General features: G+C 39.4%; 1 protein-coding gene across 3 annotated transcripts in view; it reads left to right on the top strand.

The window, feature by feature from the left end:
• LOC121729124 (zinc finger protein jing homolog) overlaps positions 1 to 15,055 on the top strand; it is a 200,233-nt gene that overhangs the window by 135,997 nt on the left and 49,181 nt on the right. Inside the window, exon 1 of one of the 3 annotated variants that reach the window (XM_042117513.1) lies at positions 10,298 to 10,458. The exons of 1 other annotated variant lie outside the window; for it this stretch is intronic. In XM_042117513.1, the coding sequence (XP_041973447.1) occupies positions 10,439 to 10,458 (20 nt within the window). In that variant the 5' untranslated portion in view covers positions 10,298 to 10,438. One more of the 3 variants, XM_042117514.1, reaches the window with a different exon arrangement.

The following is a 15,055-nucleotide window of genomic DNA, read 5'->3' on the forward strand; positions in this document are numbered from 1 at the left end:
GAGGGTTATCTATTGACTCGTATCCTCTATCTTTCTCACTCTCCCTCTATTAGAAGAGGTAGCTAATACAATATTTACTAATGTATATATTATACTAATGCAGTGTAGGCTATGATCTTCATACTAAGAGTCTCGATCTTAAGCGTGGTTTAATATAATTTGTAGTAGCAAGACAATGCAGTAGCGCATCGTAAGTCTTTGATCGTAAGCGCGTAACACTTGTATTTTCTCTTCTGAGTTTGTACTAAGTAACTAGTAGGTAATCTGTGTTGATACAGTTACTCAGTCGTTGTCATATCTTTTGTTTTATTCTCTGAAATAGTATACCTGACTCGGGTATTATTCCACTAAACTTTATTGTTACCTACTCAAACAAAATATAGCCAGTTATTGCCTTTACTTAAAAAAGCCGCTCAACAAGTCAGTTCGTTTCTTACTACAGCTCTAAACAGTGTACTAAACTTCTATTCTCAGATTTGCCTGTTTAGAGGTGCTCGCAACTTTTAATTTTTGTTTTAAAGTGTAAACATAGTTAATTCAGTCAAAATAAAAATGTTGTATGAGTGACTTTGTTTATTATTGGAAACGCAGTGTTAGGCCCCATCCGCACTGCGAATTTTAACCGCGCGATTTATATGCCCGCGAATTTATTCATATAATTTTTCATCGGCAGTGTGGATACTCTCAAAAGATGCGATGTATTATAGAATTGCGAAAAAAATCCGCGCCGTTAAAATTCGCAGTGCGGCAAGCCCCTGGACTCTATCTGTATCTTGTTGAAGATATAATTGATATGATTTTCACAAAATACATCATTCTGTATGCAATTGACGGGACCCTTGTGATATCCAATTATAAAATACATAATATTTAGAGTGCGCGGGTGTTCCCGACTCCAGTGGTACTGTAGGCTGCATGTTTGTATGTTTGTCTGTAACTCGAGTCCCCAGCTAGAGTTACTTGTTGACAAATCCATTATTGTCGGCTCGAGTGGCTGATAGGCACCACACTCGATGTACGGATACCGGAGTAGGTAGTAGGTACCCGATAATAAAATGTGAAATTACGTGTACGCTACTCGTTACGTTAAGAGGCCTCTCCGAATGTTGGGACTTGGGGATGATGGAGACCAGGGATTGCCATCGTGATGGCGCAGCTGATTTTTGCCAAACTCCGAAACTGCTGGAACGATTGTGTTAAAATTTTGTGTGCTTATTTATAGGACTGAGATTCAGCCGTCTATTTTTCATAGTAGGTATATAAAATTATTGTAGTAGATGAAACAGCGCATAATTCTAAATTGTGCCTATCGAAGTTTCTTAAATCTCGATATAGCATCGCGCTGCGACCAATAAGAGCGAAGAATCAGAGGAAAACGAGGAAAAAACGGAAGAAGTCGCTAGCAAGAGTCAAGAGATAGTTCTAGAATCTAGTACCTACTTATTTATCAATATGTTTATATTGATAAATAATATAAGTCACAAAATATTTAACAGTAGTTTTATATCGCTAGCGTGGGTGACCCGAGAGACCTCTGACTGGCGACTTGAGAGTTGGGACTGCAGTTGTGTTGCGTGCATGAGTTATTGTGATGTTTACGTGTGGGCTTACACTATCGCATTGATAATCATTATTCAAGTGTTATGAAATTATACGTTTTGATATTGATATATAAACGGTTAAAATATAAAGATACAGCTAAAATAACTATTAGTTATAAGGCTTTTTTGACAAGTAGCCAAATTAGAACTACATAATGCATTCATATTGTAAAACTAGCTGTTGCCCGCGACTTCGTCCGCGTCAGCAAAATGTGATAACAAAGATAATAAAAAAGACAAAAAAAAATCCCCTTTTTAAGGTTCATTTATAATAAAAGTGAAATAATATTATATCCTCCTCCTTTTTGGAAGTCGGTTAAAAAGTAGCCTAAGTTATTCCTTACTACATCAGCTATGTCATATGTGCCAAAAATGTAATAATATTATATCCTCCTCCTTTTTGGAAGTCGGTTAAAAAGTAGCTTAAGTTTTTCCTTACTACATCAGCCATGCGCCAAAAAAAGTCCCGTCAAAATCGCTCCAGCCATTTCAGAGATTAGCCGGAACAAACAGACAGATAGACAGACAGACAGACATACAGACAAAAATTGTAAAAAATGTTGTTTTGGTGTCTGTACCCTATATACATTCATATGCATTTAGTAAAAAACGGTTCTTTCAATATTACAAACAGACACTCCAATTTTATTTATATGTATTAGTGATGTAACGAATGTTGTATTTTTCACATTCGCGAATGCGAATGCGATTGTGAATATTTATCTTCAACATTCGCGAATGCGAATGTTTTAAAATTTAAAAAAAAGCGCGCTTAAAATGTTCGACAGGTTTGACGTTTCGTGTCGGCCATGTTTAAATTGAACATAGCCGAACCGATATTGCTTATAGTCTGTCAAGAAAGTGAAGAAATTAAAAAGTGGCAACATCGTAGTGTCACCCCTTTTTTCTTAGATTGATTTGAAAGGGAAGACACTACGATGTTGCCACTTTTTAATTTCTTCACTTTCTTGACAGACTATAATTGAATGAATTTAGTCACAGAAAGTTCATTCTAAAAATTTTATTTTGTTTTGAGGTTAGTTTTATGTTTTATGTTTCAAGTAATTGTTTACTTTTTTAGTAAATAGAAATTGTAAACTTTATTTAAAAATGATAGTAAAGTAATAATATACTACTAAATGAATGCAAACCTTACATAGTATACCAACAAGGCTGATTAATGTTAGATTTGATAAGATCTCTGAAGTTATTTTTTCATAAATGACTAATGAGGCTTTAATTAAGAATGTAGAAGTATGATATAATAAAAAAATCTAAGTGTTATCTATTGTATTATCTATTGTATTATTATATTATTTCAAATGCATGCATATAATAATTTCCTTTTTGATTATTAAAACATTCGCTAAATATTCGCATAATTTTTGCGAATGCGAATATTGAAAAATACGCGGATATTCGCGAATGCGAATGCGAATATCCGTTACATCACTAATATGTATAGATGTATAGAATATAGATGTATAGATTATTGTCCCTAATTTTTTGTTGTTTGGTTGTCTTACACTCACTCCTGCCATTTTGTCATCCACGTAATGTACCTGAAATGAGAAATAACTAGATGTTTTTTTCTTAATTAACAGCTTTTTCCTTTTTTATTCAATTTTTAAGTCGCCTAAATTCCTGGCAGATCTTAATTTAATCCTTAGTCTTAATAAATAGAAAATAAAGATAGAAAATCAATTTCGGCAAATTACATAAATCCAAGGACTAAAGATTCTGAACGTAGCTTTTTGGTTTATTAAAATGGAACTCTTTGAAGTCATTATGATAAAATTCGTTTCGATTCAAGTTGGGTTTGTATCCGGCTAGGAAATGTTACGACAACACAGCGGGTCTAGACGCGAAATGTAAATAACATTAGATGCAGCTATACCGTTTGAAGTTGCTGCGCCCAAAGTTGAACTTATAAATAGGGCAGTGTGAGAGCATCCGGCGAGGGGGTGGGGGGAGTGAAAAGAGAGAGAGGGGGAGTGGGAAGGGGGAGAGGGGGGAGTGGAAGGGCGGCGAGTTCCTCTTATCTACCCGCCGACAAACGCCGCGCCGCCGCCGGCTCGCGGTAATTATTACAGTCTTGATACTTTACGGGCACGTGTGAAATGTGAAAGGATCGTCGAGTCTTGGTCGTTGGTTGTAAAATGTAACTTGTAGGTTTAATGACTGTGTAACTAGCATTTCAGACTCGTTATGTCTTCAGTTTTTTTTAAGGCGATTGGCAATTTGAAGGCATCAATATTGTTGTACTAGATGATGGTCGAAATTTGTTTATCACGCGGCAACCGTACAATATGCCGTTTTAAAAACTATCCTATGTTATTTCTCGTCACTCTAAGTATCACCATACCAAATTTCATTAATATTAGTAACGAAAGTTAGGATTTATTTGAATTGTCGTGCCTAAAAAGAAACTACAATTTAAATATTTGATAAATAATATTATAGTTTGTCTTTAACATTTTTTCGTACATTTTTAGCATTCATTATCTCTAAGGGTTAGGGGACAGACAACGAGATGAGGGGATGGAGTAATAAAAGACGAGCTTTAATATTCGCGTTTGAAACTCACTAACCTATTTTTCCTTGTTCTGACACCGTTCTCTCTGAGCGAAGTCATTCGCGACTACCCTTCTTCAAAATGTCGCATTTTTCTGTTTTGCGTCAAAAAAAATTATCAGACATTAATGGAAAGTGATGCAGTGGTAGAATCTAGATTATTTAATATAATTATGTTTATCTAATTATTATTGTTAATAGCACCTAGTTATTTAAAATGTGAAAATGTGTCTGTCTGTTACCTCTTCATGCCTATAAGATATTATTTTCTGATTTCTGTTGCGAAAAATGTACGGTTTCCTTTTGATAAACTAATTTCGGCGTCATCTGGTACATTATAATATATGCAAAGAAAATATACATAATATGTAATATTATAAGGCTTACGTTACATTTAAGCTCAAATAAAAAAAGCAGTAACCGGCTTCGAGAGAACTTTTTCGCGTACATAATAAAGCTCTTAAGGCGACCTGTCGATGTTCAATCTTTTATAATCCCCAACGAAATTTTGTCTCGAAGAGTTCGACTCTAAGTTACAAAGTCCCTAATCCGTTCGGTTTAGAGTATACATAGAATTAGAATATTGTAGAGATGGGTCGTATCTCTATATATCAAATATATGCTCAGCAATCAGAATACTATCGACCTTTACTGATAAGTGAATTATGGAACTTAAATACGTATTGCTTTCAAACAAAGAAAGACGTCAAACTTTAAACTCTTTTGTTTTCCTCAAGGGCTTACTAGCTTCGCTATTTTAACGCCTCATTATTTTGTTACAATTCGGTAAAATTGCGTGGAAGTTAAAAAAATTAAGTTATACTTCACTTTTGACAATTTAAACTTCACAGTTAAGACGGGACAACGTCTGTCGGGCTCGCTAATATGCCTATGAATCTGTGGTCGGGTCGCAGGCGGACAGAAGAAAGAGATTCTGCCGTCCTTTTGTCGCGCGCCGGTGTCGCGGTGCCGACGTGAGATTTATCTGGCGGATCCAGTCTAACTCGTTAATTAAACGTGTTGAACGACTGTGGTGCACCGTGCAACGCACTTGCAACCTACGGCTAAAACATGTCGACGTGCTAATGCTCGTGTTAATGCATCTAAGTCTAAAAATCTGGTGTTATTAGTAATTACTAATTACATCTGGGTAAGGCATAAATTAAGGTTGTAATATGCTTTTTTAAAGTTTACTGAGACCAAATGTTGCTTCTTAATTCACCATACCTTTAGTTAAGATCATATTCCTTCATAATTATTATATATATTTCCGTATGTAGAGTAGTTAATTATTTCAATACAAAATGAACTCGTTGTATCGAAGATAGACAATGTTGAGTGAACAACGAACATTTCACTCTTCCGCTGATTTTCGACCCCACCTCTCCACACAAGTGCCATTGTGACATTATTCGCTAAAAATATTCTCCAATTCAATTTCGCACTCTAGAATTATTATATTAATGAAATTGGTAATTCGGTTTAATGAGTCCCTCCGGGCCGAGTTTATTAGTGGGCGAACAGGCGCTAATGTTATTCCACCGCAGAAATAATTGAAATGGCACAGAATACCTGACATACCGTATATTATGTGCAGTAATTGCTCTATCCGATACCAGAGCGAGGTGTGTATTAAATCCAAGGTAATGTACGCAGCGAGTTATCTTAATAGTTTTTTTTGCGATGAAAGTGTCGCGAATATACTCTAATTTTAATGCCATTCAGAGGTTGTTAACATAAATGTTCAGCGCTTCAGTGACGCTCCTACAAACAAACACCGAAGCCTTCGGCGTGCACGCTCGCTAAAATAATTAGCACACCTTGTTAAAATGAAGGTTTTAGCGCGGCATCGCTAAGTGGATTTGAAAATAAAATAGACGCGACGACTCCAGCTCCAGACTGAACGTGAAGCCCCAACACAAAACACCGGAGCCCTACATAAGTCGAATAAGATATACATTAATCCGAATGGAAAGTGCGAAGTAAGCTTCCGAACCATCAATATTGCACAAAAATAGCTCTCCACTCGAAAAGGATCCCTCGTCATAAATATTCGAGAACTAGATAGCGCAAGACGACGCTCTGTGGGTCAGAGAGAGAGGCGGCGCGACGCGAGATGACGCGAGACGACGCAAGACGCCGCGGGTGTTTCACCCCGAGACCCCGGCACCGGCTGCCGCCGTCACATCAAAGGAGAATTTTATTACAACATGAGCAATCGCGAGTCGCCCGTCGAACTCCCCGCTACTTAATCCGCCGCTGACACTTAAATATGGCGAGTAAAGGGCCCGTAAATGCTGTTTTGCTTTCATCTCTGTGTTTTCGCTCCTATTATTCGCCGTTCGAGCCGTAATGTTATGTTGATTGAATTTTCGACGCACTACGCTTTGGTGGGATTTATTTTTGCGACTAATTTTCAGCGGGCGTTTTTCTTTTGAGCACGCTCACTTTGAGTTTACTTAAGTGCAGGAAATTCAACATTTAAGAGAATTTATAAGATGAGAAAAATGAATTTGGAAGTTTAAGTAGAGTTAACTCGCAAAGAAGCCCAGGTTGCATTTAGGAATTTCAAAATATGTATCAGAATACTGGTAGGAAACATTTTGAACAGACTTCTAAGAAACGCAATTTACTATAGACGTTATAATTGGAAGGGATAAGTAATCGGATACGGTTTAAGTCAGGTATTCGCACCATTATCTATAATCCGAGATATAGTAACGTTAAAAGTTTTTAGATCGGAGTTTGTTGCACATTTTAAGAAAATAATATATTAGGTTCCATAGAAAACCGCTGAGCCCATCTTAATCCAATCACTCGCATGTTAGAATATTTTGACGCCGTAAATACCAGGTACACAGAATTACACGTGGGTAAATGTGTGCTCTACAAAAATACGAGAATTAAACTCGATACTTTGAATTATGTGTCATCGCGGAGGCATTGACCAAAGGGCAGCGAAGGACGGAGCGGGCGACGCTCCCGCGACCGTCTTGGTCCGATTGTTCGATATCTTCGGCCCATGGCGTTCGTCCGATTGCTCGATATCAGCGATATCGGCTACTCGTGGTGTTTGTGTTATTGCTCGATGTCACGCCCATCCATGATGTACGCATTAACATGACCGCTGATTTAGAAGCACCGGAGGTCAACGGACTCGCGTGCGGAGACCACGTTAGACAGCACGCAACCCTCGCGAGTAATGACGACGATGATGGCGATGAGGCGACACGTGTAAACAAAATAAACGAAACACCCGAACACCGAAACACACTCAACGTCCGCCGGACAGATTGAAAAGGGCTCCTGCAGAATTAACGTCAAATCATTTCGCGCTCCGAAAGGGCTTAGCGGAGCGCCGCACTGCTAGAAAATAAAAATTTTAATGTAAAAACAACGCAACGTAGTGCAATAGAAGAGAAAATAAAATTGACATAAAGGGTGTTTTTTATGTCAAAGGTGACGTGTGAGCATCCTGACTCCTGAACGTACACGCGAGACAGCTAAACCCTGGCTAAACGATACAAAGGAAGGAGGTAGGCATGAACGCTGCAAATTCCGGTGGGAACATGAATAAATGAGGGCTCGTCTCCTGTAAAATTATAGTTTTTATAAAAACTAGGCGTCGTGTTCCAATAAAAATCATTACCATAATATAAGGAACGACGAGTTAGTATTTCATAACGCGAAGGATACCGGAGACGGAGCCACGAAGCGGCGCGGTGCTGAGAATACGCAAACAGGTGTCGGCTCCGAGGTTATATTTGCATATAAATAGAGTTCCTGCTTAACTGTAACACTGTCTCGTCTCTTTCTCTCTCATTCGACGCTCATCATGCTAGAGAAGCGCGGGGCGTGCCGTCGTCTTGCACGCACGCCGCACCGCACGCCGAGCGCCGACCACTTCAGAGTCTATTTGTGACCGGTGATGTAACAGGCAGTAAACCGAGCGAGTAATTGCAACCGATGAGACCTCTGCTGTTCCGCAGGACTGCGATAACTCGTCGATTTATGTCCCTACACTATCTAACGCATAATATGCGGCAACGGTAGTACAGCAGCTGCAGAAACAACGAAAACATCCGACAAAATATTTATTACTTTAGTCGTAAATACGGGGTTGTTCCATCTTTCTAAAGAATCGCGTAAAAAAGAAATGTGTATTGGTGTGACGTCTTCGTCGAGTCGAGACGCGAGCGAGCTGCCAGCGAAGCCGGTTAGCTCTTCCGTTAGCAGTTTTTATCGGTCGACTATTACATCACGTATGTTGACATGTCTGCCCTCTGCGTAGGCGAGTACGATACGCTCCTATGTTTGAGTTTTTTGTGGAGCCAAATACTAAACTGCAGCGCCCGAGTTCTGTTATTTGAGAGGCCTGCTATTTGTGTTCCCTGTTTTTTTTTACTTGAACGTTTTCTATTTGTTCCGTCGGACCCTTTTTTGCTGCCTCGCACCGCCCGTCTCGGAAGGTTCGTGTCGTTTACTCGGGCCCGGGAGGCGCGGCGAGAGGGACTGGAGGAGGGGAGGGGGGTATCGCCTCGCCCCTCCCCACCCGCCGGCCGTCCTTGGCCCGAACGTTCACCTTGGCGCGCTGCGCTGGCGCACCACAGGTAACAAAGTTCCGCGAACTACGTGATATCTACGGCCGGCCGCCGAAAGTGGATCTCGGGGAAGGCATCTCGGAATCGGCTCGCCCGATGCCGGTGTTACCGCGAACTCCATAATGAAAGACTGCAGACTCCGTCGGGTATCCATCCGCGCGTGAACTCTTGTACTTTTTGCCGTATCTAATGTCATCTTCGCGCATTAGATTGCGAATATGATACTTTGCGAACGGAAGCCGATCGACGTGGGAGTCCCGATCGGAATATATTAAGATCTTTAGCAGATTGAGCCCCGATTAGTCATGAAATTGAAATATTATACGAGCTCCCCGCGTGGATTTTACGAGTGTCCCCAGTTTAGCTCGCAATTTGCCCCACTTGCGACTGCGAGCGCACGTAATGCTCCCGCTAATTAACTTTCGCCGCATTGGTATTGTACCGAACAATACGTAATTCTACAGCATAGTATGTTCCTACTTTGTTGCTATTTACGTCTTGTTTATTTCTGCTTCCTTGTTTTACCTCCTTTTTGAAGTTTATGGTTTCACTTATTAAAGCAAATTTTTACTAAGCTCCAAATATATTTTTTTTATTAGAAAGCTCTTCTAAGCTTTTACAAATCTCTCTCTGGAACAAGAAATCCTATGTGGCATGGGTTATTTTATTTTCCAAGGAACTACGGCGTGGTTCGCATCTGTAATTCTCTGAAGACAAAGATTAGGGCACGGTTTTGTTTTAAACACTTTCTCAGAAATAAGATAACGACGTTTACATGTTTCACGGAAGCGAGATTTAGTGACCAGATACAACACCGGGCCGGGGTAGTCGTGAAACTTTTATGCAGGATCATTATTATGACTTTATCCTGCGTCCAGCCGGCTCATAACATTATCAAACCTCTCGTGGATAAGCTCAAGACAACTCAAGATGTATCGCGACGTCTCGAAATTTTTTACGACTTCTTTTTTAAACAATTTTATGAACCGAACGTTGATTTACTGCCTCGGAGCTGCATTTGCGGCGCACAACAGAACGTTCGTCCGAGTTATAGGTGTTTTAGTGCTTTCGGTCCCGGCCGATGCCGGCGGGGCAGTTCGTTCACCTGAGGAGTCGCATCCATTTCTACATTGTCGACCCCCCTAATGAGGATTCGCGTCGAGCCCTCTATTACTTTGTTAATCTCGAGAGATTATCGCGATCTGCGACCGCCGACGACTCCGGCTAGGAACCGGGGCCGCTCCGAGCTCTATTGACCGTAATCTTATCGCATTAGGCCGGACATAGGAAGGGCATTACGTTCGACGTCGCGAGGCGACCGGCTGAGCGAGCGCGCCTGGAACCGGTCGGCCGTCCGTAAATAATGGATTAGAGGTGCGGCGCGCGGGGGGCGCGGCGGAGGGGCGGGAGGGGCGCGGCACGCACCGAGTGCGCGCGCGGCGGGCGGGGGGAGGGGCGCTGCGCCTCCCGTCAGCTGTTGCGCGGCCGGGAGCGCCGCGCGCCGGCAATGCATCGGCGTCCGTAGCGCGCGCCGCACGCGACCGTGATAGTGTGTGTGTGCAGTGTAGCAGTAGGGTGTGCGACGGTGTGATCGATCGGTGTGTGTGATGGCGATTCTGTGGATGTGCAGTGTTGTGCGGCGGAGCTGACCGGCGATGCGTTATGTTACGACACCGGCCGAGGTGATTATCCCGGAGTTATGCATGTCGAGGATTGCCCTATCCGCCCCGAGTTGCTCGCTATCGGTAAGCAGCCGAGCCGATCATATTTTTGGCGCTTTTTTGGCCGTCAGGCAAAAAACTCCCGTCGGTTGCGACTGTTTTTGCTGCACCGACAATTTCGGCGCCCCTCGAAGGGGGCCGCGTATTGAATTAGGCGCAGACGGCTCCTCTCTGCGACCCCTGAGTTTTTTTAAACAGGTTCAGTCGAGTTAACAAAAACGAAATTTTATATCAATAATTACATTTGAAAGCCATCGAAACTGGCTGCAGTATTTCCGTTGTGCAGTTGTGTAAGCCGCCCTAATTATACTGATAGTTAAATGTATTAACAGTCTGGTAACGTGAGTGATGCTATGACTAATTATATTCCAACTAATTACCGACGTGTCACAAATCCAGAATTACCCACCAGTAGGAAATTATATTTCACCGACCATTTCCTAGTTGCTATTTGCGATTTAAGTTTGCTGTCTGATAGTTTTTCATTTGTATGCACTGACAAAATTGAGAGACTCCGCACTTCCTCTATCAGACAGCAGAATTAAATTAGAGAAATTAGTTTATTTACTTATTTGCTACGTCATTAATACTTTATTAATCATAATTTTTGACCCAATAGCGAACCAATAGATGATGAAATTTTGTCAGTGTAAATTATGTACTTTAGTTTTTCCCTTTGTGTTCGTCGTACACATGAGTACAAGACCACAAAAGAGGAAACTCATATCCTATACGCGATAAATATTCATGGCCGAAATGTAAATTAATATTAATACGAAGAAGTAACTAGTTAGCATGAAAAAATAAAAATTATACAGAGACAGACCTTCGCACGGACAATAATCGTGAATAAACTCGGTAAAAACATTTAAATATTCTAAGAATAAAATAAAGATAATGTTATAATGTACCGTACGACGAGGACAGGATAGCAGATAGTCACGAAACTGATATTGATGACTATTAAATTGAAATAAACGATCGATCTAGCGAGGCAGATGTGCTAGCACCTTGTGTATAACATACGTCTACTCGAGGTACCTACTACTTACCAGTTAAATGCCAGCGAGTGAATGCTCGATGAATTTAAAACGAAGAAGGAAGCGATAGACATTCCTGATGATATTGTGATTCGTCACGATACTGGCGGATAACTGTGACGTGGGAAAAGAACAGGTACTAGATTGATAGATAAGCGAGAATATTTATCATCAGGTAAAATAAAAACTAAATGTAGACTTATGCACAGCTATAAAGGGTGAAAGGGAAATATCAGGAGACGAAAAATAGGATGAACTTTACCCATTAAAAGTAAGTAATTTTAAATATTTTTGTGTTAATATATGATAAAGAAAAAACTAGCAGATATTTCTCTTGATAGTGAAATAATAAATTATTATAGAAATTCTGTCTAAGATAAACTGCTGAAACAAACTTAAATTGAAATAATGATTGAAATATTTAATATGTGACAGACTAATATCGTAAACATACATAAGGCTTATATAAATACGCTTAAAATATACAACAACTTTCATCACAATCCAAAGAAAGAGAGAGTGCTAATAAAATATTTTTACAAAGAGAAAAAAAAAACAGTTATAAGTAGATCCCTATGCACATGTTTATTATTAAGTCTGTTGAAGCAGATGTTGGTTAATTAAGACGTTTGTGTATGCGTATTCATATGTCGCAAAGACAATAATTGCATTTGATGATGTTTTCTTATCAATGGCCGAAAAATATTTTGTTTGTTTGATGGAGATGTCGCTATGCAGTAAAACTGACTCTAAAAATAAAGGTAGACAAAGTAGTAGAATTTGGTGACGTACCATCTAAATGATTTTATCCAAAAAACTGTTTAAAATCTTCAAAAATGTGTTCAGACTGTAGCGGCAGATATCTATCGTGGCATTATTAATGACTCTAGAACTAACATAGATATATAGGTAAATCAGAAAATTTGTTTAAAACGTAAAAGGAAGCGATAGAAACGTTTTGCAGTATGTAAAGAAATCTAGTTGCAATTTTGTATGTTATTATAACTATTTATAGTGAACTAAAATATATTTTATATTTTCATTTAGCTGCATAATATAATTACATATAATTATGAATATATTGTCATGCGGGTAACCATAAAGTCAATATTGCGGTTGCGAATTGCGACCGCGACGGACCGACCCGACCGCGTCATACAACCGAACGCAACATACTTAGGTATAGATATTATGTGCTATCAGAGAAGTTGATTCCTAGGCAGATGGGGGACCTACGTAGTTTGGTCGCGTTACATCATACCCAGCCAACATATCACAATTAACATTGAATTGACATGATCCGACCAAATGACGTTGGTCTGTCAACTGCCTAGGAATCAATTTCTTTGATGGTACATACAATTAGTCTGACGATCTACGTTTGACATACAAACTGGCTGAGCTATATCATACAACAGGTGTGACTGAAATCAATATTATATTGTCTTCTAATTTGGAACAGATATAATAAATAGATAAATAGAGAATCAACGTAAACTATCAAAACAAATCTTACTTACTATAACATTGCAACGATTATAATTTGAAAATCTTTTTCCTATCAGCTAATTCATCTGATTTGGGTGTATCTCGAGGGATCATTTTAGGGCTTCTTATTTTCTTCATATATGAATGTAAAACAGAATTTTTTTAAAACGGTTAAATAAATGATAAAAGATATATTATTTAGTCAACCAACTTCTTACTACTTAGTACTTACATTAATTCGCTGACATTTCGTGTAATAGGTCGTATCGTATGACGGTAGGAAGCGTAAAACGTCCTCGAGTGATTGCATCTGATTCGTGTTATCTAAGCCGCTGGCTGGTGTGAACGAACTCGCCGTGGCACAAATATGTTCAATGTCACGTCGTTTGGGCTGCGTCACCGCTCACGAATTATCAATTAGCGAATTCGTTATCACTAGTTCTCGTGTTGAATGTCCTTACGTAACTCGTGTTTGTTCGCTACTTCGCTAATCTGTGCTCTGTCTGTACTCTGTCTCTTTTATTATTATATTTTGATTCTTCTTGAATCTTGACTCTGCCCTCCAGAGTTAAGTCAAGTTTAGGCTGCATTATTTCCTGCTTATTGTTATTTAATACTTTATTTACATCATCTATGTTAGTTGGAATGTATAATACGTCTATTAATCAATCGTACAGTCATATTTGGCGAGGCGTGTGATATTTTGTGACTAGCCTCGTGATAGGAGAATATCATATTTAGAAGGATAATATTGTTGGCCGTAGTTATCGTGCAAATATACTAATACTCAACCAACATTACAGCTTGACAAATACTGCATTAATGTTGTCCTAGCATACTATATTGTTGACGCGGTTTAGATGATTACTAGTAAGAGGGAACGAAACACCTTTTGACTTGTAACTAGATACCAGCCAATCCATACAACGATAAAATAAACTATCCTAAACCACCATTCAAAATCTGTCGAGTGCCAAGTGCACTTTGTAACGAGTTGATAATTTTTACTAGTTAACAACACGTGTATTGTCGCCCAGTATCGACCGAGTAGGTCATGACTCGTGATAAATAAAAGATTTATAGTTTGATTGTTAGTTAATATATTATGTTATCACAACTTACATACTGGACCTACATACGACGACGTTACTAAGTAATACATAATATTGTTTATAAATGAGCTAAGTACTTTTTTTGACTCCTACATCGTAGAACTCGTTCTACAATCTACTCGAATAAAGTCACGAGGCACAGAGCTGTTTACTTATAGCTGCTATCATAAAATAATATTTTATAAATGACTCTACTGGGATTGTGCATTATAATAATTTATCCTATCTCTACTAGATTCTAAAAACAACAGACGTTTTGTTTACAAACCCAATACCTTTCATTTGCTTTTCAAATGAAGGGAATGTTATATTCGTGTCCGGGCTTCACAAAATGGCTGCTAACACAACAAGGGACCCGGTCGCTCCACGCGCCATTGAACATTTAAAATGCTCGACCCATCTTCCGAACGCCTCGTCGAAATCCGAAATCTCACGGCAACAATGAGCATATTTTTACTCCGAATATCATTCTTTTGCATTAAATCTATTGAACCCAGATTTACTTCTTTTGTCGCGTTGCTTTTGTGATTTTCTGTTTTATTGTCCGTTTTTTATGTGATTTCACTATTGTCAGGGTTTATTTTTCCGCATTTGATATTGCGTATGTTTGTCTATCTTTGCAAGTGCTTTAGACTCGAGAGTTTGCTCTGTAGGTGCATAAAGATTAACACTGTCTGCATAACGGTTAGATGTAACGCCTTTGGGGCATACTAATTTACGCCTATGCAAATGTAGATGAGTCGACGCGACAGGGCGACAGTGCAGCCCGTAACGAGATTTAAAACCAATCTCGGCACGGCACGCTCGATTTCCGCGTCAAATGACGGCGGCTAGATAGCTATCTAGGCATTAGATCGCGGGTATTGCCTAGATTGTAGATACCTAAAAGTTAGATTCAAACGAGTAGATTGATTTTAG

This window comes from Aricia agestis, chromosome 7, assembly GCF_905147365.1.
Source record: "Aricia agestis chromosome 7, ilAriAges1.1, whole genome shotgun sequence".
NCBI classification, from domain to species: domain Eukaryota; kingdom Metazoa; phylum Arthropoda; class Insecta; order Lepidoptera; family Lycaenidae; genus Aricia; species Aricia agestis.